Source organism: Pteropus medius, unplaced genomic scaffold (genome assembly GCF_902729225.1).
Source record: "Pteropus medius unplaced genomic scaffold, Ma_sr-lr_union100, whole genome shotgun sequence".
NCBI classification, from domain to species: Eukaryota; Metazoa; Chordata; class Mammalia; order Chiroptera; family Pteropodidae; genus Pteropus; species Pteropus medius.
In genome coordinates, this window is record NW_024340698.1 from 5744849 (window position 1) to 5768678 (window position 23830).

At 37.7% G+C, this 23830-nt stretch overlaps 1 protein-coding gene across 2 annotated transcripts in view; it reads right to left on the reverse strand.

Moving 5' to 3' along the window:
* Positions 1-11145: 11145 nt before the first annotated feature.
* Positions 11146-23830, reverse strand: part of SLC9A6 (solute carrier family 9 member A6) — a 49554-nt gene continuing 36869 nt past the window's right edge. The window contains exons 14-16 of one of the 2 annotated variants that reach the window (XM_039875012.1): positions 23155-23234; positions 17317-17422; positions 11146-13839 (exon numbers count right to left, since the gene is read on the reverse strand). In XM_039875012.1, the coding sequence (XP_039730946.1) occupies positions 13567-13839; positions 17317-17422; positions 23155-23234 (459 nt within the window). In that variant the 3' untranslated portion in view covers positions 11146-13566. The remainder of the gene's footprint in view (positions 13840-17316; positions 17423-23154; positions 23235-23830) is intronic. The other variant, XM_039875017.1, reaches the window with a different exon arrangement.

A 23830-nucleotide genomic window follows, 5' to 3' on the forward strand; every position in this document is an offset into this window, starting at 1 on the left:
TGTTTCACAAAAGCGCTCAGAAAAATGGAAAATGTTAAGGGAATTTGTGGGAACACAAGCATGGCATCATTTACCCCATCACCCAAGGATCCACCTTCTCAAGTTTTGAAGAGGCAGAAAAGGGAGTCAGGGGGCCTCATGCCCATTGAGCAGGCCTCTGTAAGCTCCAGTGAAGCCTACGTGGGTCTACATCTTAAAGCCTGCTTTGATCCTTTTGAACCTATGGCATCAGTCATTTCTTATGATCAAGAATAGTGATAATATTCATAACAGCTACAATTGTTAGGGGGTTCACTCTAGCCCAGGCAGTATACTAAGAAGCTGTGTAACCTTGGACATTCACTGAACCTTTCTGAGCCTCGATTTCCTGCTTACCTGTAAAAGGATAATAATAGTGCTTAACTCAGAAGGTTGTTGTAAGGATTCAATGAGACGATGTGTGTGAAGGTCTGAACCCCCTGTCCATTGCCCATATTAGGTACTCAGTAAGTGGCAACTATTATTATTATTATTATTATTATTATTATTATTATTATTAATTCCATGTGAAAAATATCAAATGATTAGGATCAAAGAGGAAAACAAGAACAGTCTTAACTCTGACTTCTGTCTTTCCTTACCCTCACTCTTTTCAACTTACCCTTGCTCTTAAACACAGACCCTTGCGATTCTTGCCCAACTACCAGAAGGGCAGGCAGGGCAAGATCTGACCTGGCCTTTGAGAAGCACAAATCAATCACTCACAGGTCTGTGTGCCCATCAACAGCAACTCTGAGCAGACTCTCTATTTCTTTCTCCCTGCCGGATCCATTATCTGCATTTTACAACTCCTTGACAATACAACTTTGGCCTGGCTCTGAAGGGCAACCTATGAGTCATGCCATAGCAATGTGACAAGTAGTTTGTTGGCTCTCTTGCCAGGCGGTATAGCTGTGAGTCAGAAATGCCAAGGCATTTGAAAGCAAAATCCAACCCTTCTGTGGTGGCCACCAAAAATAATGCCCCTAACTGGATTTTCCCCCCATTCTTCTTCTAAGGGTAAAGCAGAAGAGGGGAAAAATGGGTGGCAGCAACCAGTCCAATGAAGGGTAGGTTTCATTTTGTGTTCATTTGTTTGTTCATTTCATCCTTCAAGTGTCTACTCTTTGCTGAGTACTATGCCACAGGCATGAAGAGCAGAAGGAGACAAATAGGGCTCCTGTGCCTGAGGGGCTAATCATCTAGTAGAGAAGATGGATTAAGTAAAGGAATAATTCTAATGCGGTGTGGAAAATTCTCTGTGGGAGAGGAGCACAGGGTGCTGTCAGGCCCCCAGAGGAATGAAAGTGTGTTGTTTTAGTCTGAGAAAAAGCCAGCAGCAACAACAACAACAACAAAAAAATAGGCTTTGATGAAAACAAGTGGAACACAGCAGCCCAGGAAACCAATGCAGAGTGTGCAGAGCCTGCAGAGGCAGCTTTGGAGCTGCTTCATCTGGGTCATGGTGACTCTGCTTCTATTTCTTGTCCAACCCTGAGCCTGCTGATTTGGCTCTTACTTACAACCCTCAAGAAAGAGATAATCCTTAAGAAAATGCTCAAAATATTGTTACAAAATACAAAATAAAAACACACAAACTTGTATACAGTAAGATTCCAATTTTGTACATTTTCTGTACATGGGAGTGTATATGCATATACAGTGAAAAGACTGGAAGGAAACCCATCAAAATATTAACAATGGTTATCTTCGGGAAGCATTTTTATATCTTTTTGTTTCTTAAATATTTTATTTTTTTTACAATGAATATGTATTAATCTTTATTATCTGAAAAAATCATGTTAATTTTATAAGTGAAGAGTCTGCAAAAGGCTTATGTGCTATATATGATTATGTTTATCTGACATTTTAGAAAAGACAAAACTGTAGGGACAAAAAATAGGTCACTAGTTGCCAGGAGTCTGGGATGGGACTGGGGAGGGGCTACAAAGAGACATGGGGATTTTTTGGAGTGATGGAAATGTTCTGTATCTTGATTGTGGTGATATTTATAGGACATTATGTGTTTTTCAAAACTCACAGAACTGTATGGTAAAAAGGAGTTTACTCCATATAAATCATACCTCAATAATTTTTTTTTTTAATGTTAGAATCTGGATCATTTCTCCAGTTCTATTCTTCACACACAGTTCTCTGGAGAATCTAATGGACCTAGGAAGATAATGAAAATTTTAGAGTATATGATCTCCAAAGGAAGATTAAGTAAACAGATAGAGAAAATGTCATATTCCTGTCAGTTTTTCCAAGTTCGGCCTTAGTTGGCGGGAGCTTGAGTTTTGTTTTTTCTTCTTTGCTCCTTTTTATTAAGTCACTTGAGACCAGAATTTATGTGAAAAATATCGCTGTGATTTTTTTTTTTTGGTATTTAATGAGGTGACTTTAGTATGAATTCAAGTATATGATTTACAACTGGAATGATATTTTTATGAAACACTTACATCTGTGACAACACCTAATAAAACTTTTTATTGGAAACATTGCTTGGATATTTAGAACAGACTATCAAAATCCACTTTGGACCAGAGACATCACAAATAGATAATTTATACTGTTTCTCTTGCCAGTATCCTATCTCGATTCAGTCTGATGGAGAATCGAGAAAAGGGCAAGCAGCTAATGACTTCATTTTCTTTCTAAAGATTAGGGCTTTCATTTACTGCAAGGGACACAACATAATGACTGTTTTAGAGTAGGAGACTACATGAGTCAGAAGCTGGCAAGAAATTAAGATTATCTGTTGAGGGAAAGACAGATACCTAGATGAAGACCTTCCTTCATACATAGGAACTTGAGGGCCTACTGTATTTATGCATAGAAACAGGTGCAATTCAGGTACATTTCTTGTCCTGAATTGCACTGGTTTTCAAATTCAGTCGTGTCATGTAAATATTTGAGACCGTTTTATACTTTATTTAATGTAGATCGAATCATTGTCCATAAGTACTGATATTAGATGCTGTATAATTGAGGTAGAAACTGAAACTAACTTTTGTTTATTCCTTAGATTAACAACAAGAGAAAGTTCTACCACTTTTGGAAAAGAAGTGGGCAACTAGCTCAATACAGAGAGAAAAGCTGTTCTAGTAAACTTATCTGTAAGTGCTTCTGTTTTTCCTTAGAAGTGCCTCCAAATGTGTGGTGCAGAAACTGTGTACAGATGCTCCTGGTTCAAATAAAATCAGTTGAGAAATCACAGAGAAATACTGAAAATTAGAAAATATTTAAGTGACTGCTCCTGGTAAAGGTTATCATAAAAAGATGGCATGGAGTTCTCTACAGGAAAAAAAATGGCCATGGTAGTCTGTTTTATTTACAAACAAGAAATTTTGAGCTCTAAATCCATATAGCCAGTGGCCTACTGGATGTCTCCACTTGGCTATTCCACAGGTACCTCATACTCAATGTGTCCAAACCTGAACTCCTTCCCTTTCCCTCTCCTGATCTATTTTTCCCCTTGGGTTCCACACCTTGGGAGAGGAAATGCCACTCACCAGTCACTTGGTCCAGAAACCTGGTAGTCATCCTTAACACCCCATTCTCCCAGACTTCCTATAACCAAGCAGTTAATAGGTCTCACCTAAACCTGCTTTTGCCATTCCCTTACTGTCATTGGTCCATGATGTCTCCATATTCCTGGATGCAATGGATGCTCTTCTGTCTTTGTATTACTTGATCTTTTACTGATTTTGAAATTACTGGCCATTCCTTCCTTATAAACATGATTTTCCTCCCTTGATATCTGTAACACCAGTCTCTTCTTGTTTTCCACCAACCTCTCTAGTTACTTCTTCTCAGTCTCTTTTTATTCTACTTTCCCTTTAAATGTCACTGGTTTTTTTTTTTTTTTTTGCTTTGTTTCTAGGACTTTTCTATTATATATACTCTCTTTCTCTTGGTGATCTCATCCATTTCCAAAGTCAAGGTCTCTTCTGTACTTCAGGCTTATATATTCATATATTCTATATATATATATATATATATATATATATATATATATTATAATATGTGTATATATATGTATATATGTGTATATAATATGTGTATATATATGTGTATATATATATACACATATATACATATATATATATATATATTATAGACACATACATTATCCTTTAAGGCTCAATTCAACACCACCTTCTTCAGGAACCATAGAATAATAATACATCTAATTACAACTCTCTCTCTACCACCTAACAGTGAGCTCCTTGAGGGCAGGTACTATGCTTTGTTCACTTCTGAATTTTCAGTACCTAAGGTAGGCCCTCAGACAAAGTTTGTTGAATGAATGAATGATTACAGAATCTAATAACTAGTCTCCTATAAAAGGCAGAGGTTTGAATTCCACTGCTGATATCTCTACCAATGGCTCAGAAAGAGTAGAGCTCAACTGGATAGAGTACAGTGTAATGAGAGTAAAGTTGCTGGTTCCATCATTATACAAACCAGCCAGCTTTGTCCTGGATGGTAACCATAGACCAACTGTGAACTCTGAACAGTCATCTTGAAAATGTGATGTTGGTCATCAAGAGGAATGGGTATGAACACAGAAACACTAACCCAAATGGTGGTAGGGTCTATCCTCAGCAAGTAATCTTCCTCTCTCATTGGTGTCTCCACCTGAGCTCCCTGGGCGAGATTGGTGTTGGTTCAAGAAAATCTTGGAGAGAAGGAGAGGAGAAATGTTTCCTTCCCTGGCATTCCTAGGGGATACAGATCTAACTCACTCGCTACTGGGAAAAACTAATGTGAGCCAATAAAGTTATCTTTATAGGTGAAGGGCATACTTTGTGAGGTTCTGAGTTGAATATAGATTTTTAGTTCAGCACATGAGTCCTACAATTTCTGGGTGTAGAAATAAAACACTGCTGAGGAAGGAATGTAATTATGGGTTAATATAAGAGCAATTTTAGGAAATACCTATCTGGACCAATAATACATTTTTAAAAAGTGACATCTCTCCATGGATCATCTTTCTCTCAAGGTAGTTCTGAAGTGACTTTTCCCAAAGACTCTAGAGGCAACGAAGACTTCATTTTGGAAACATTGGCTGGCGAGCTGGTGACTCACACCTCAAATGAATTAATAAAAGTTAAGAAAACAAAAACCAGATGTTCCCCTCATCTTAATATAGGCCTCTATGGTTTATTTTGTCAGTTACATTGTCAATTGCTGATTTCCTTCTATTGAGGCAAAAATCAATTTTTGAAAAAGGTTGAATCCCTGTATATTTTATGAACTCTGCCCCAATAGTTGCTATTCGGCTCGAATGTCCACAAAGACTGCAGCTCAGGCGCAGACTGCTCCTGCAAGCTAATAGCACACAGTGTTTGAGAACAGCATACCATAGGGTTTGGGATGCTAGATTGGATTTACTAGAGAACTCTTGCAACAGCCTTTGGGGAAAAGCACAAAATGAAACAGTCTCTTTTCTTGCATGTAAACCTCCACAAACCAGGACGGGCCTGGCTAAGTAGCCGTGGCTTCCTTTTCAGATCCAGTATCCATCCCTTGGCCCTTGACCCTTCCAGAAAATGATAAGAACTGCATTTTAGAGAGCCTACAAAATATATGGTCATTCTTCTGACCAGACCAGTGGAGGATACACCAAAGTCCAGAGTGATACACTTTTAAAAGTTTCCTAATAACGCCACCCATCATTCCCTGTGAACTTTGGAAGCTTTCTGCTTTTCGTAAGGAGGGAAAATAATTTATTTTTCCCTTTATCCATTGTACTTTGGTTAAAGCAGTTATTTTTCCCCAGACACCACCCATAGCAGAAAGCTCCAGATGTTATTAAGTTATAATGGAAGAATGGATTACAAGTCCTGGTGTTTTTCAAACTTGCATCCTCTCCCAACTTTCTTGCTTGGGACACTTAATCCCCTTCTCCCAACTTTCTTTTCTCGATTGGGTTCCATCTTCACCTACCTATATGATCCAGAGGCAAAATTAGATTTGTACCTTTACCACTATATTTCTTTGTCATAAAAGATATTTTCTAAAATTGTAGTTACTACTATTCCACCTACCCATTTGCCCAACCCAGGTTATTGGGAATCATTGTAAATGGCCCCTCTCACTCCTTCATTAGATTTAGTCTCCAAGTCCTGTTGAGTCTGACTAAATGTCTCTTGCATGTTCCCTCTTCTCCATCTCCACTGATATTTCTCCAGTCCAGGCCGCCACATTTTCTGACCAAGTCTTCTAACCATAATCTCTGTCTACTCTTGCTCCTATCCAGATAATCTATCTTTCCCACTGTAGCCACAATGAGAATGATCTTTCTAGAACTCAAATTGATCATGTCTCCCATACACTGTCACTCTCTGGCAATGTAGTGGGTGTAGCAGCCTGAGAAAATTTCTTACACCAGTGAGTACTGTGGAAGTGTTAGTCAAAGCTAGGCTGAATTCATAGAAATGACAGGGCTTCTCCAGCCTCATCGAGTCTCCCCAGGTTATACGTTTATCACCTGGGCTTTCCTTCATCATGGTGCCATGTTGTCTCTATACTTGCTAGTCTCCCCCACTGGACTGTGGACTCTAGATCTTGTTCAATTTTGTATCTGCAGCACCATGCACAGTGCCTGACACAGAGCAGACATTCAGAACTACATAGTAATAGAGACAACACCTCTCCCTTAAAGTCAGAGTGTTAGTAACCTATTGCCCTTATAACAAATTACCACAAACTCAGTGGCTTAAAACAACACCCACTTGTCATCTTATGGTTCTGTATGTCAGAAGTCTGACACAGATCTCACTGAGCTAAAAACCAAGGTGTCAGCAAGGCCGTGTGCCTTCTGGAGACTCTAGGGGGGAACACTTTTCCTTGCCTTTTCCAGCTTCTAGGGGCCACCTACCTCTATCTTCAAAGCCAGGAATGTAGCATCTCTTTGACCTTGCTTCTGTTGTCACACTAATTTCTCTCAACAGCCAGGAAAGTTTGAGGGCTTTGTGTGATTAGATTGGGACTACCTGAATAATCTAGGAATATCACCCCATCTCAAAATCAGCTGATTAGCAACTTTAATTCCATCTTCAAATTTAATTCCCTTCACCATGTGACCTGATATATTCACAGCTTCCAAGGATGAGGGCATGGTCATCTTTCGGAGCCATTATTCTGGCCACCGTAAACTGCAAAACAAAGGGTGAGGAACCTGAATTCCATAGAGCAACTTCTTTCTAATACTTTTCACACAGTTGCAATGCTTTTACCTAATTGGCCACAGTTGCCTTTACATCAAAACCATGATTTAGTCATCTTTGTGTCCCCAGTGTCTGGCCCAGGGCACAGCCTATGTGAGGTGTTCAGCGTCTGTGACGGGAAGTTAGTAAGTAAATAACTTGGTTGGTTGGAATGTTTAAGTATCAACCTCTTGGTCCCCCCTTAGAAAATGGAGCTATGGTTGTTGAGGTTTCAAGATCATGTTAAAAAAAAAACCCAACAATTTGTGGCATGATCAGGGGGTTCAACTGCTACTATCTTGTGTTCTCACACTAAATCAGCTCTAAGATCGAAAAAACAGTCATTGCCCATTAATTGACAAAAGTCTTCCAGATTTTTCACATGAAAAAACTGCTCACATGCTTTTTGCCTAGTCCACATGGGAACACAGCTGTATAGGAAATTCAGATGAACAAAAGAAAAAAAAAATCATGCAATAAAGCCTTGTGACTCCCAAAGCAACCAAGAATTGAATACTTCTTAAGCAATTTTTGTAGGATTACTATTTAAACACACAGTGAACCACTTCAGTTCCAACAAATCTGGAGAAATTAAACTTTCCTTCCAAGAAGCGCTCACAGAGTCTTCAATGTGTTTTTCTATCATCACCAAAGGAATAACGTGCACAACTAAGCTGTGTCTCTTTAGTGGATCCCAGTGCCCATCGAACAGCACCAAGTGGAAAATGAGCAGACTTGGGGTCCAGCCGGGACACCAAGGCCAGGATTTCCAAGCCGCAATTGAAGTATGGGTGCATGGAAAGGAAGAGGAGCTCTTTCATTCGGCGGGCACAGTTTGGCCAGAAACTGTCAGGTTTCATGGAGTTCGGGCTCCAGCCATGACAGCCCCAACTAAGCCAGTTCTCAGAGTTCAGTCCTTGCCATGGCAACCACTTGGGACACCTCCAACAGGCTGAACTGAAGATTCCGAACGAAAGCAGCCCAGAGTAGATCTGCAAAGAGTTTTACATATTATATTCATGTAGCATCTCATCAGCAAAACCTTACGGAATACTCAATCTCAGTTTTAAGAGCCTTCTGAATTCTGGTCAAAATGCTTCAATGTACATCGCTTCATCTGAACCCCTAAACAGGCCTGGCAGCTACTTGGGGCTGAAATCATAATCTAATACCTACCACAGTGCTGGCACATGACAGTAGCTCAACAAATATTTACTGAATCAATAAACTGTCATCATTTTATAAAGGAAGAAACAGGCTCAGAGATGTTTAAGTGACTTCCTACAAGTACCCAGTGGCAGACAGGGTTAGGACTCTGGCCTATCAATCAGTTCTCCTATGCTATCATGCTGGCCTTCAGAATCCAACTTGTTAAACGTCAGGAGGACATTTCACACCTCACATCTTTTCGACAAATATTTGTTGGGCGTCTACCCTAAATGAGTCCTTTCCACTACTCTTCCCCTGTTCTCTGCCTGCCTGGCTTCCTCAAGCCTTGGTTTTAACATTACCTCCTGAGCAAGGCCTCCCAACTAACACCCCCCTCACACATTTCCTATTTGTCAATTACCCCGATCTCTTATTATTTTATGTGTACTTATTTTTGGTCAGTTCCATGAGGGTGGGGGCTGGCCCAGACTTTCTAATGACAGCTCACTGTAAAATGATGGGGAAGAGGGCCACTGAAACAGTCAATATGGTCTCAGGCACATGCATAAAAATATCTAGAACAATGGTCTTCTGGTGTGTGTCCAGAAGGAAAAGAATGGAGGTCTTAGCCTGGGCGTGAAAAGACTCCTGGAAGACATACCAACTCTTTTCAAATGTCTGAAGGTTTCAACCAAGAGGGGCATGGACTTGCCTCAGAGATACACTGGGAGAGGGCTGAAGGGGAGGCAGCTGAGGGGCAGGGTTGGGTTCCAGGTGCTCCTCGTTATGATTATTGGGCACTACCTCCTATCTTCCACACTAATATGTAAGTGCTATGAGGGAAGACCGCATCTATTTAACCTATGTGGATTATAACACAGTACATAGTATGTTGGTCACTCAACTATTTGATTGAATGCAGAGCTGTCCCTGTTCACTCTGTCTGGCATGCTCTTCATCCACATCTCCTCCATCTTGTTGACCCCTTTGCTTACTCTCGAGGGCTAAGCTAAAATAAGACTTGGTCAGGAAAATCATCCCTTTCCCTGCCACCAGATCTGTCTCCTCTCATGGCCTCCCAGTTTTCCATCATAGCCTTATGATTATGGTATTTGATGTTACTGATTATTTAAGACAGGTAGGTATTCCCCTACCAGGAGGCAATCAGTCTTTCTTGCATAAATGATTTCTAACAACCCGAGATAGCTGTTGGCATCTCCTGTAGAATATGCTGAGAGCAGGGACTGTAGTTTGCTGCTATATCCACCGTATGTGGCACAAAATAAAGTCGAACATTTCTTGAATGAATTAACTTTGTGGATAAGAAAGTAGAAAGGCTCAGCAAAGTCAAGTAACTGGCCGACATTACACAATAAACAAATAGCAGTCTGGATTTGAACCTAGGTCTGTGTAACTACAAAGCCTGTGTTTTTTTCTACTACATCAAACTATGTGGTCACAGAGCCGCTATTCAGAACCACAAGCTCTGCCATGGACCCTTGGTGAAAATGTTGGAAGGTAGAGAGTGAAGGCATGGTGCTAGCCAGGTGCCTTGCTCATGGAGTCAGAGTCACAGGAGGTCACTTCAAAATTACTAAGAATTTGAGAAACTTCCCAACTGGGAGAACTTGTGTCTGCAGTCAAATGGTGCAGCAAGTGGAGGGACAGAGCTGAGACTTCGTGCCTTACTCTGGCCTCATAACAAATAGGTGGTGTGCAGCAAGACAGAAGTGTGCAACTCCCTTCGTCAGCCTTTTAGGTATACTCAAGATGGATTAGCCCGGAGTCTGCCATTGGAGTCAGTAGTCAGTCATTAACAGACTTTGGAGTCAAGATTGGATTTGAGTCCTGGCTCTTCCTTTCACTAGCAGTGTGACAACTTCCTCGAACCTGTTTCCTAATCTCATGAGAATAGAATGTATTCTCACAGCATGATTAAGTTTAAATTAAAATGCAGATTTAAAAATACCTCATGTACACACTGTCTTATCTAAGAGGGGCTCAAAAAAGGGGAACGAGTGTTATCGTTTCCAATTTATTTCAAGCCTCATACCTCATGCTGCATCATCTGTGTAGGGTACTTCCTATCAAGGACTTTCTGATTAAGTCAAAACATCTATACTTTCACCTCACGCTCCTGCATTGAGTCAGGTTAATAAATGTACTTGCTCAAATCTAATGTAGGGTTTAGCTTGTGAATTAAGATCGTCTGTGGTGTGTAGGCCTCTTGCAGGACCATGGACAAGGAAGCTAGAGTGGATGGCAACAAAACACAGTAAAAGTTTGGTTGGTGCCATTACTAGACTAGACAAAGTTGCTGTCAGTCAGGAAACTAACCTATAAAACTTCTCATGTACAAAAAGAAAGACCTAGCCTTAACTTGGAAAAATGACTGTGTGATCATGCTTTCAGCCAAACTTGAAACTGTCGTTCTACCTAACTGCATACAGAATTTACTCTCCCCAAAGTATGGAACTAACATTTTCATGACATTATGCATTATTGAGCTAACAGGGTACAAATCAATGAAACTGCTTCGAGTCATATTTCTTAAATGGTCCAATTGTGACCACAAGCAAATACATCCAGCCTTACACATAAGCACCAAAAGTTTGCTGCTCCATTAAGTTACGTTGTTAGGATTGTTTCTTTTTTAAACATCAGTCTTCTTCCTTTCCCACTAGGTATATAGGTAGAAAAATAAATGAAGTCAGCACTCTTTACTCCTCACTAGAATAAACTGTGACTCAAATATGGTGAGTGGTTATTTGCAAGGCTATAATTTTTTTAATGACAGATTTTCCTAAAAGAAACCACTATAACATCTGTCCAAGTACTCCAAGGGAAAACAAAAAATACATAAAGATTAAAAGTCTATTACTTTAACAGCACATTGCCAAACACGGACAACTAGGATAAAATGTCAAGGAACCTTAAAAAATAACTTTAAAAGATGCAACGTTCAAGTCATTCAAACAGGTAGGGTCCACAAAAAAAAATCAGAACAGAAAAACAAGTCTGAGAGCAGTTCTACTTGTGCATGATGGCAACTCAGACTGTACTTTAGGTTCATTCAGGTGTCTAAACCCAACAGATGTATGAGCAGAGTTTTTTTTTTTTTTTTCTTCTTTGCTTGGAGATGTGCACACAGATTAGAAGAGAGGAGAATCTTCCAGATGCTGATGTAAGCACAGCAAGCTTAGTTACCCTTTGATAACGTATGAAGGCAGGTTTAGTTGACTCAAGCATTATCAGTTTCCCTAAGAAAAAGTCTTATGCATGCTGAAACAGACGAGTTACTGAATTTGTCATGCTAAGTATTTACAGTCATTTTCATAAAGTGAGCTCAGAACCTGACAGAATAAAAAAGGTAGTTGGTAATTTCTTGTGTATCGTTTTACAACTTGAATAACTTCATGGGTAAATGATGCTCAAGTTCAAAGCCCCTCAAACATACATTAACAAGAAATTATTGACTGCATGAAGAGGCACACATCATATAAAATGCACACTTCACAGGGTTCCTGCATAGCAGGAAAGTCGCTACCACTACATAACAAATGGCTATGCCAACAGAGCTGCCACAGAAGGGTGCAACAGTAGAATTCCCTTAAAATCTCAAGGAGTGTTTGCAACAGCACAGATATCTTAAGGAGAATAAGTACATTTTTTTGGGGGGGGATAATTTTCATTGGAAAATTTAGACATCGTGTAAATAAACCAGTTTTCGGACTGGGTAAGATTTAAGGCAATGCTACTCAGACTTGTGGGGGGAGAGAACCCACAAAAGTTTCTCTTTTCCGTCAGAGACATTTACAGGTCAGAATCAACATTAGAAAGTATCCCCATTCCAAGCATTCAATGCAACTTTAGATATTTTCACCATTACAAAATAGCATCCACTTTCATATTCTCAATATGAAATGGGAAATTGTGTACTCTTCCTTAAAAACTGTAAAAAAAACAAAAACTCATGGCAGCTTAGGTATTTCATATTAAAAAGTAACATGAAAATGAAGATTACACCGGCATGCACAGAGAAGTCACTGCTCTTATGATAAGCTCTCCAGGGCACTGAATTCTCTGACGACTGACTTCGGTGTAGTGTGCAATGATCCTGGATTCATAAATTAACTTTTAACATCAACTACAGACTAACGAATGACAATTAGACACAGTAAGTTCAAAAATTTTACATTTTGCTCCTGTTTGGCTGCTAAAGAGCAGCAATTTAAATTGATATAAAAACTTCTGACCACAAAGCTTACTATACAGATAAAGTACAGAATCAAAAAGTAAGCAGCAATTGAGTTTCTTATTTAAACTTATCTGGTATAGAATATTTACATTTTTGGGAAGAGAGACCTCCAAAACCACCATTCTCTTTACTCCCCTCCGGCCCTCTGCCCTTTTCCACCCACCCAGCCCCTCCAGATTGAAATCAAGTACCCTGAACTATATACTCCTGTACTTTGGCTAAGCTGGCTGGATGTGTCTCCTTCTATGGTCTTGATCTGGAAGCAAAGAAACTAAGTCTTGGAAGTCATCTGCAGCCTTCTTTTCCCAGCGGCAGTGTATTGTAGTCGATGAACCTGCTCCTTGACAGCAAGGGGGAAAAAGGGCCCCACACTTCACACCCCAACCTCAACAGGGCAAGATCTGAATGCCAACAGCCTCTCGTACCACAACAGGCCACCAAAGAAAAATAAAAGAAAAAGGTTGTGACAAAGGCAGCAGCAATCAACACAAGTTTCCCAACAAAGGAACAGCTCCTCCCTGGGCTCCTCCAGAAATGACACTCCTCCTTTCCTCTCCCCCGCCCCTCCCACAAAACAAAATTAATTCACATCACAAGAACATGATACGATTAAGTGTCAGGTAAATATAAGAAAGAGTAAATCTGTCACTTTTTTCACTTTAACTGAGACATAAAGCTAATGAAACATACATCACTGTGAAAATAACTTTCTAAAACAGATCCAGTCTACATAGTGCAGCCAATAAAATGTAAGAGTTTGTTCACAATTTGCCTTGTACAGGATATTTATATTCTTTCAATGCCATATAAATAGCATTTATATACCTTAAACATTCAGAGACATGCACTGGGACTTTTTAGGTAGTACGAATTTCTTCACAATCACATGTGCAAATTTTACAAATCACTAAGTGAATATTAGTAAGTTTAGGCTGGACTGTGTCTCGTATTATCCAACAAATTTAGCGGGGGTTCAGAATCATCCATAGGAAGAACCAGGCGTGTTCCCCGAATGACCAGTTCGTGGTCCCCAAATGCAAGTTCGCGATCCAAGGCATCTTCAGAACTGTTTCCTATAAATCTCCTCGGGGCACCGGATGTTGCTGATTCTGTGTTCACAGTAGAATCCCCATATGTCAAACTAATATCACCGTCATTGAGAATAAGATCGGAGTCATCATCTTTCAATTGTTCCTGGTTCTAAAAGCAAATAAAATAAGTTTTAAAAATGGTTATGAAATTCAAGAAACATTTCCAACAGGGAAATTTTCAAAGACTCCCTATTTAACCCCTCAGGGGTGGCCTGGTGCCCTCAGGATAAAGTCTAAAGTCCTTCTACCGGCCTAAAAGACACTGTTGACTTGGGCCTTCAGCTTCATCTCACACCACAATCTGCTTCCCCCATCCCAACAGCCCCACTGTGTACTGGCTGGACAGAACTGCTGAGAGCTGCTCACATCTCTTAAACTTTCTGTTACCTCCTGTCCCCTGCACCCTCTTTCATGTGATGAATGCCTACTTATAGAGGTCTCGGCTTAAAAGTCACTTTCTCCTAGAAGTCATCTTTGACTTTCCAAGGCTAGCGGAGGTGTCCCTCCTGTGTTCTCCCATAGCATCCTGTACTTACCCATCTCCCTAGAGTGGTACTCACCCTCGTATTATAACTGCATGGGTACTGGTCTATTCTGTACCCTGCCCCCCACTAGACTAAGTCCCTTCTATTCAACAACCTAACAGTTTGGGGCATGCAGAAAGTATTCACTAAACATAAGTTCAACTGGTTATTAAATACGTTTATATAAACGAAGCTCTTCCTTCTGTATTAACAATGCCTAGAAATATAATATCCCCAAACATATTGAACCCTTACTGCATACTTGTCTCCCAGCTTGATAAACTTTGGTTGTAATGGAAACTTTGTGGCCAAAAGAGTATAATTAAATAAAGTTCTACAAAAATGGAAAAAAGTCAAGAACATATACTGCCATTCTGATTAAAAAAAAAAAAGTACGTGTACATAGAAGTTTGGAGAGGTATTCAACAAAATGATGATAGAATTGCTAATGATTTTTTTCCTTCTTTATAGTTCTGTACTACCTGAAATTTTATTATAATGAACACATGTTACTTTTAAAAATCAGGAAGTCACTTTTTAAATGAAAAGAGTAAGAATCATTCTAAACACTTAGCAAAAAAAAAAAAAGTCTGTGACTAATACTCCTTGAGGGAAGCAGAGTTGATAGAAATATCTTATATCCAGCTCTCCAATCCTATGTGTGTTTGAAAATTTTAGATTTGTCTAAGATAGTCAAACAGACTGAGGAGACTATTAGACGAAAGTTTTAAAAATTTAATTTGCGGTTCCTAGGAATTTGATTCAAAGACAAAGACACGTGAATTAAAAAACAAACTCATAACCACCAACCAGCCATAATCCCTTCCTGCCCAAACTAGTTAAAACACTAAGTCTGACTAGTATCTATCACTTGACTCGCAATACAACAAAGCTCTGTGGCACCTTCACATGTCAGCAGGGGCTCTTCAGCACCTTCTAATGTATTTATTAAGTTTGAGGCTTGGGGCAATATCTATCAAATTTTAAAATGCATATGCCTTTTGACCCAGCAATTTAACCTTTAAAATATATTTTGTATACCTTTATATACTTGAGTAAATTTATATGCATAGATATTCATCATAAACACTGCTTATAATAACAAAAAAGGAAACAACTTAAAGATCTAGCCATAGGAGACTGATTAAATCAATCTTGGTGTAGCATACTGTGCAGCCATGAATAAAGAGAAGGTAACGAATCTCATCTTGTGTACCCATGGAAAGGTATCCATGATGTATCATTAAGCGAAAAAAAGAAGTAGCAAGACAACATACTGATTATGATCTCATTTGTGTAAAACAATAAAAAACACGTTTGTGAAGATAAAACATATCAGGAAGCACCCACAATAAAACCTTACTAAAGACTACCACTGGGGGATGTAGGTGGAAGAAGAGCGACTTTTATTTCTCACTTTATACATTCATACTGTTTGAATATTTGATCACAGCATCTTATTTTTATAATTAAAATAAGTAGTTAACAAAAATAACATTAAAAATGAAGTTTTATGGCCGTCACAGGTTACACTGTGTCCTCACAAAAGATGTTGAAATCCTAACCTCCAATACCCATGAATGTGGGAAACAGGGTCTTTGCAGATGATCAAGTCAACATCAGGTCATTAGTGTGGGCCCTGATCCAATACAGTGGCTGTTCTTATAAAAAGGGGAAATTTGGACACATACATACACAACACAGATGGAGAACATCATGTGAAGATGAAGACGGAGATCTATGTGATACATCTATAAGCCAAGGAATGCCAAAGCTTGCCAGTAAACCACCAGAAGTTAGGAGAGAGGCATGGAACACATTCTTCCTCACAGCCCTTAGAAGGAACCAACCATGTCAACAGCTTGACTTTGTTACAGCAGTACTAGGAAACTAGTACAATAATGTTGTATTTTGCTTTAGTCTACAGGACACACTTTTGGTGATGGCCAAGTGGGTCTCTGGAATCCAAAAGCTGAGCCTGACTTATCAATCAAGTTGGCTGACCCCTCTGCACAGAGCCACCAGGGCACAGAGGGGATAGAGAATGTGCTTGAGAGGGCGGGCTTTGGCAATGTGGGAGGGAGACACAAGACAACATGGGGTGTTTCCCCTACCCCACCAGCACAATTTGTCTGAAATGTGCATGACTTAATGTAACACAAAGCTGTAGGGTATTCCTCCCTGCCCCAGGTGCCACCCTCACTAAGTCCACTCTTCCCCACCCATTCTCTGTGGGGTCTGTGCTAACGCACCACCACATAAAAGGTCATAGGGTACTGGGGGGTGCATACCTACACTGCTTCACCACAGCCTTAACTCTCTACTCAAGGTACTGTATCAGAGTATTCAAAATGGGTGGGTTTTGTTAATATGAGCACTTTCTTTGATGCCACAGATTATTTTGAAGAGTTAGGTTAGAAGCAAAAGATTTTTTAAAAGAACTTGAAAAATAAAATGTTCATATTTTAAAATAAAAGCTCGTTAGCATTTCTGACTACTTTCTTTGTTGCAATACTTACCAAATCACCAATCATATTTTGGTAGCCAAGAAAAAAAATATGGCATCTAGATTATATCTAGATGTGTTCACACCTCCCAGCAATGCAAAAACAGAAGTAGATAAACCTTTCCTAATATTCAAAAGATTACAAGTGTGAAATAAAAGACTATCTGTTGCACTTTAGGAAACTCAAAAATTGTTTTATTAATCCTCTCAACATGACAGTGACAACCATAATTTATAAATTAAAGCATACATATTTAGTGCCAAGTTCATATTTAGCACACTACAAATCAATGAAAACCAGCATGGAAATAGAATTATTTACTAAAATCACCGACGGTAAGATGAAGTACTATTCAAGATCTGTTTTCAAATGTTGCTAAGCCTATGAATTCTATTTATAGATTTCAGTGTATTTTCTAGCTAAGCAAAACATGCTTATATTTTCTCTCATAGATTTTATACCTTACAGACAAGCAAAACAAAATAAGCAACCCAGCTACAGAGCAGATAAATTTAACCTAATGAAGAACTTAGATTTTGGATAAAACCCACTTACTTCATAAGCCTGGGGGCTGGTTAGGCATCTTGCGATGGGGCCACAGCAGGCAGGGAGTGTTGTCGTGAGAGGAGGCCCACTATGTGTCAGCAGAGGCTTCAGATAGCTGTGGTAGTTAAGGAAGAGCTGCGTTCTTTTCTTCACAAATTTAAAACAACTCATTTGATAACAACCATGGTCACAGTGTACCAATCACTTCAGAGGATAGCAAAGGGCTTTCACATATGTTGTTTCATTTCATCACATTATGTCAGTGAGATAGCAAGGGGAGATTTTATTATCTCTGTTTCACAGACATAGAAACTGAGGCTCAGAGTGGTCCATGATTGGCCTTTAGTCACACAATTAAGTAAACGAAGGACCAAAACTCAAACCCAGATTGGTTTGATTCCAAATCCTCTGCCCTTTCAACCACATGATATTTTCAATCCTTGAGCACAGTATTTCTGACTGTACTAAAACCAAAAGGAAGACAAAATTACTCTCAATTTAGCACTGAAGGAGATACAAAGAAAGTAAACAATGATTAACAGAAAAGAGATTAAATATTCCAGTAGTAGAATACACTAATTAATAGTTTGAATCATTTATTGTGGACTCAGCTGGCCTCTTGAAGAGTTGAAACTTCAGTATCAAAGGAAATTCAATTCTAAAAACATTTTTAAAAAATTACATATCATGAATTCCTCAATCATAGACTCTCATTTCAGTATTCATTTAGCCTCCAAAAAATAAGAAAAAAAAGGGAAAAAAAAGAGGAAATCAAAAGAAAAAGTAGAGAAAGGGAGACACATACATATTCCCAATTTCTAAAATTACAACCTAAGGTTGTTCTCAATTTAAAATGAGGAAGTCAGAGGAAAAGTCATGAATTCTCATATTTATAAATACTAAGTAAAGATTAAAGTACTCTATATAAATGCACTTATGTACTTTATAAAACATCTGGCTACACAAAACCACTGAAAACCTGGAATGATAAATTCTACTAGTTCACTGAGTACAGAAACTACCAGGTCTTAGTCTAGTGGTAGTTAATAGGGTAGTATTGAGGCTAACAAGTCTTGGTGCTTAGCTCTGTATGAATGAATTCCTTAAAAAACAAAACTTACCAAACATTGACAAAAGAAAATCTGAATACTCTTCTATCTATTAAATAAATTTAAAGCCTTCTTATACATAACACTTCAGGCCCAGGTGACTTCTCTGATAAAATCTTCCCAGCACTTAAGAAATAACACCAATCCTCCAAAACATGGAAAAAGAGAAAAATTCTTCCTCACTCATTTTATAAAGCAAGCATGATCTTGTTATAGAAACTCAACAAGGCATTACAAGAAATCACAAGCTAGTATCTCTCATGAAAATAGACACAAAAATCAGACACATAAATATTAGCGAATTAAATCCAGTGACATACACAGAGAATAACACATCATGACCAAGTAAGATTTGTTCCACCAACACAAGACTAGTTTAACATTCAAATAATCAATGAAAATCAGCACAATAACAGATTACTGGAGAATAAAATAAATACATGATCATCTCAATTGATGCAGAAAAACATCTGATAATATTCAATACCTGTTCACGATAAAAAAAAACTCTCAGCAGACTAGAAATAGAATATTCTTAACTTGAAAAGGATATTTCAAAAATCTACAGTTAACAACATACTTAATGAAATATTGAAAGATTTCCCCATGAGGTCAGGAATAAGAAAAATGCCCACTATCATCACTTAAATTCAATACTGTACTGGAGAGGTCCAGCCAGTGTAATAAGACATAAGAAAGAAATAGAAGGTATTGGAAAAGAAGAAAAAAATAAAGCATCATTATTCACTTGTTTCTATGTACAGAAAACCCAAAAGGATCCACAAACTATTAAAAATGATAAGTAAACTTCAAATACAGAGGACAATCTGGTGACGGCCAGAGGAGAGGGGGTTTGTGGGGCTGAGAGAATGGGGTGAAGGGTTAAAAAAGTACAAATTAGTAGTTGATGGTCACGGGGATGGAGAGCACGGCATAGGGAATGCAGTCAGCAGTAATGTATTGACCATGTGTAGAGCCAGAGGCAAGATAGAGTAATCAGGGAGATCATTCCATAAACTATATAAATGTCTAATCAATGTACTTTTTACTTGAAACTAATAATAAAATAAAATTAAAAAAATAAGTGAACTTAACAAGATTGCTGGATACAAGGTCAATATCTAAAAATTCGATTGTAGATCTAAAATATAACAAGTAGAAAATAAAATAAAAACCATTTGTAATAGCATCAAAAATATCAAATACCTAGGGATAAATATAATGAAAGATTTGTTAAACTTGTCACTGAAAACTATAAAACATTAATGAGAGAAATTAAATAAGGTCTAAATAAATGGAGGGAAATACTGTGCTCACAGATTGGAAGACTCAATGTTGTTAAGATGTCAGTTCTCTCCAAATTCGTCTATAGACTTAATACAAACCCAATAAAACTGCCACCGGATTTTTTTTCGTGTGTGTGTGTGTGTAAAATTAGAAGCTGTTTCTAAAATTTAGATGAAAATGCAACGAACCTAAAATAGCCAAGGCAATACTAAAGAATAACAAACTAAGAAGATTTCTCCTTTTGGATAGCAACTTACTATAAAGTACAATAATTAAGAGACATTGAGTTTGGTATTGATGTAAAAATAGACAAATAGAAAAGAGAGTCCAGAAACAGACCCCCGTTTACATGGCTCAGTGATTTACAACAAATGCTCCACTGCAATTCAGTAGGGTAAGGATGGTATTTTCAATAAATGCTGCTGGGTCAGTTGAATACCCATGAAGAAAAAAGTGGATCTTCACTTACACCTCATACCATACACAAACTCAAATGTGATAGCTTAAAACAATCACACTTTTAGAACAAGAAAATATGTTCATGACCTTGGGATATAAAAGATTTAAGATACGGAAAGCACTAACTATAAAAGAAAAGATTGATAAAATAAAGCTTGTTAAAATGAAGAATTTCTGTTCCTTAAAAGACAGGATTAAGAACATGAAAAGGTGAGATACAGATTGGGAGAAGATATTCACAATACATAGAACCAACAAAGAACCAAATTCAGGAATACAAAAAGAACTTCAAATCAGTTAGACGACTCAATTAAATAACAGGCAAAATAACTGAACAGACACACTTCATAAAAGAGGATATCGAAAAGGTCAATAAACATATGAAAGGATGCTAGACTTCACTGGTTATCAGAGAAATGTAAATTAAAGCACAGGCGATATCACTACACACCCATCAAAATGGCTAAAAATTAAAAGGCTGACAAATACCAAGTAGTGGTGGACATGTGAGATAACTGGAACTCCCTTAACTTGTCGGTGGGGGAGTAAATCAGTTACAACCACTCTGGAAAACTGGTTGGCAATATCTATTAAAGCTAAACATACGCTTGCCCTAAATTCCACTCTTAGGTATCTAACTCAAGAGAAATGAGTGCCTATCTTTATCAAAAGATATATACATAAATGTTTAGCTTTATTTGTAATAGCCAAAAGCTGAAACAAACCAAATGTTTATCAACAGTAGATGGTTAAAAAAATAACCTGTCATATATTCACACTATGGAACAGTACACAGCAATGAAAAAGAATGAATTACTGATACAGGCAACAACATGGATAAATGGTACAATATTGAGTGAAAGAAGCAACACATAAAATAATACATAATATATGATTCCATTTAAATGATGAATAAAAACAGGTAAAACTAATCCATGTTGCCAGAAGTAAGAATAGTGGTTGCTCTTTTGGTGGTGGAAGGGGAAAGCATTACTGACTACAAGGGAACACAGTATGTCTTCTGGGTGCTGAAAATGTTCTATATACTTTATGTGGGTGGCAAGCACACATGTATATATACATAGGTCAACATTGATTAAACTGTACACTTAAGATTTACGTACATTACTGTATTCAAATTGAATCTCAATTATAACAAACAATCTGGCTATACAAAATCGAGAATGATGAATGATTAATTCTACTAGGGCACTAGGTTTTTAAATTACCAGGTCTTAAACAGACTCATGGATACAGAGAACAAACAGATGGTTGCCAGATGGGAGGGGGGTATGGGACAATGTGAAAAAGATGAAGGGGATAAAAAGTACAAATTGGTAGTTACAAAATAGGCATGGGGATGTGAAGTACAGCACAGGGAAGGTAGTCAATAATATTGTGATAACTATGTAGAGTGCCAGGTGGATGCTAGACTAATCGGAGGGATCACTTCATAAATTAGATAAACGTCTAACCACTAAGCTGTATACCTGAAACTAATACAAAATAATACCGAATGTCAACTGCAATTGAAAAATAAAAAATAATAAAAAAATTACCAGGTCTTAGGCTAGTAGTATTTAATAGGGTAGTACTGAGTCAAACAAGTCTTGGTATTTGGTTCTATAAGAATACTCAGAAAAATAAGCTATTATTCTACTCTTTACATTAGGATCATTTAATTATTTTTTATATTATGCAGAAAATATACAGAACATTTAATGAAGGAAACACTAAACAATTTTTGTTAAATCAGAAGGATGAAAAAGCCCCAAGAAATATGGGAGTGGCTTATGCCCAAAATGCTGATAATGGAGCCAAAAGCAATGATATGATCATTAAACAATTTTAAAGAGCCAGGCTCTCTCCCTCTAATAGGAGTCTTAATACCACAGATATTCTTATATTTTCATTTTCATACAGTAATTTAATTTTGAGTAATATAGAAAGTGAATATAAAAATTTAGCCAACAGAATATAGTAAGTAGTAGATTGTAATAATAAGTGTTAAGTACATTTTTCTTAAATATACAAGGCTTTGACCAGAAAGGCGAAAGCAAGGAAAAAAATTTTATGTGGTTGTCCCAAATTTGTTTCAATGGAACATAAACCAGGTTTTGATTCATTTACTGATAAATCTCATCCAGAAAGGGCACCATGGTCCCTTTTCCTAGTTCAATTTTCAAATAATATTTAATTTTAATAAATAGTAAATGATAAAATGTTTTTTAAAAGACATGATCTAAACAGGTTACAGAATATAACATGACTCAACATATAGTTGTGAAGAAGACTGTTACAATAGGACAAGAAAGAAATTTGGCAAACAATGAAACACTGGCATTCTGAATAGAGAGGAGAATCTGCCAGTCTTTGGAAAGGTCAGAGAAAAAAGGCATATCACTGCCTATTGAGGTATCTAACATTACTGCACTCTATTTTGTTATTTTTTATTAAAAATTATTGGGGTGACATTAATAAAATCAAATAAGTTTCAAGTGTATAATTCAACGGTAAGTTCACTACCAAAGTTAGATTTCCTTCCAAAGTTAGATTTCCAAATATTTGTCTACATTTTAAATCTTATTCTCATACTTTTTCCTAAGGCAGCCTTTCATCTTTTATTCTAGCAAGTACAGTGACAAGAGCCAACAAATACTTTTTTCAGGATTCACTAAATTAGCTAAAGGACAATAAATATTAAAAGTCTGCTCAATAAATAAACCTATATATCAAAGAGTCTGTCAAAAGGGCTCCTGAGTCTCTTCATACAGCCAGCTTCTGCAATAACCAGTCCCTACTGCTTTCATGGATTTTCAGAGGAATTCATTTGTGTGGGTTTCCTTTAATAACCTCCTCTACGACACGAAGGGGAAAGGGAAGACCAAAGGTAGGTTTTATATTCTGCTTCAGGAAGAGAATGGTCAAAACAGTCATTCCATTAAATTGTAATTGTCCATGTCCGGACTACCATTTTTTTTTTCAAGGATACTTATGATCAAAGTTGTACCATATCCGGAAGAGCCAGGCACTCTCTGCTTTGGTAGTTCTTCTTTCACTTTCAGGAATACCCTGCAAACAAATAATAAAGAAATCAATACAAACACAAAGATAAAAACACATTTATTTACAGTCGTTTCTTTATAGAATCAGAAATATAGCCTATTATGTATAAGAAACTCTCCAACATGGGGAACATTAGAAATTTAATAGCTTACATATTGTGGCTTTGGAATAAGAAATTGAAATGTTTTTCTGAAAACTTCTATGACCAAGGCTGCTTGCTGATTTATGAGTCTACTGTCATTTAAAAAATCAATGTGAGAAAATTCACCCCTTAAATCTGAAAGGCTTACACCCACAATGTGAATTGCATCTTAAATAGAAAACATCATACTGACAACCCTATCTTGGGGAGTTTGTCATGGGTCCCAAAAGTAACTGGCATTTGCAAAGTTGCTACTGTGTACTTAAAACACTGGCAAAATGAAAGCAAGCAGGGAAATTCCATGGTAAGCCTGACAGGCTAGGAGGGAAAACTAATATAGCAGGCAGGCCTCTTCGAAAATAGCTTCCAAAAACATAAAGTGGGTCTTTATTGAAATATGGTGTAGTCAGTAGTGGAGCAGTTAGGCAACCTGGTTCATCTCAGCTCTGGTGTGAACTAG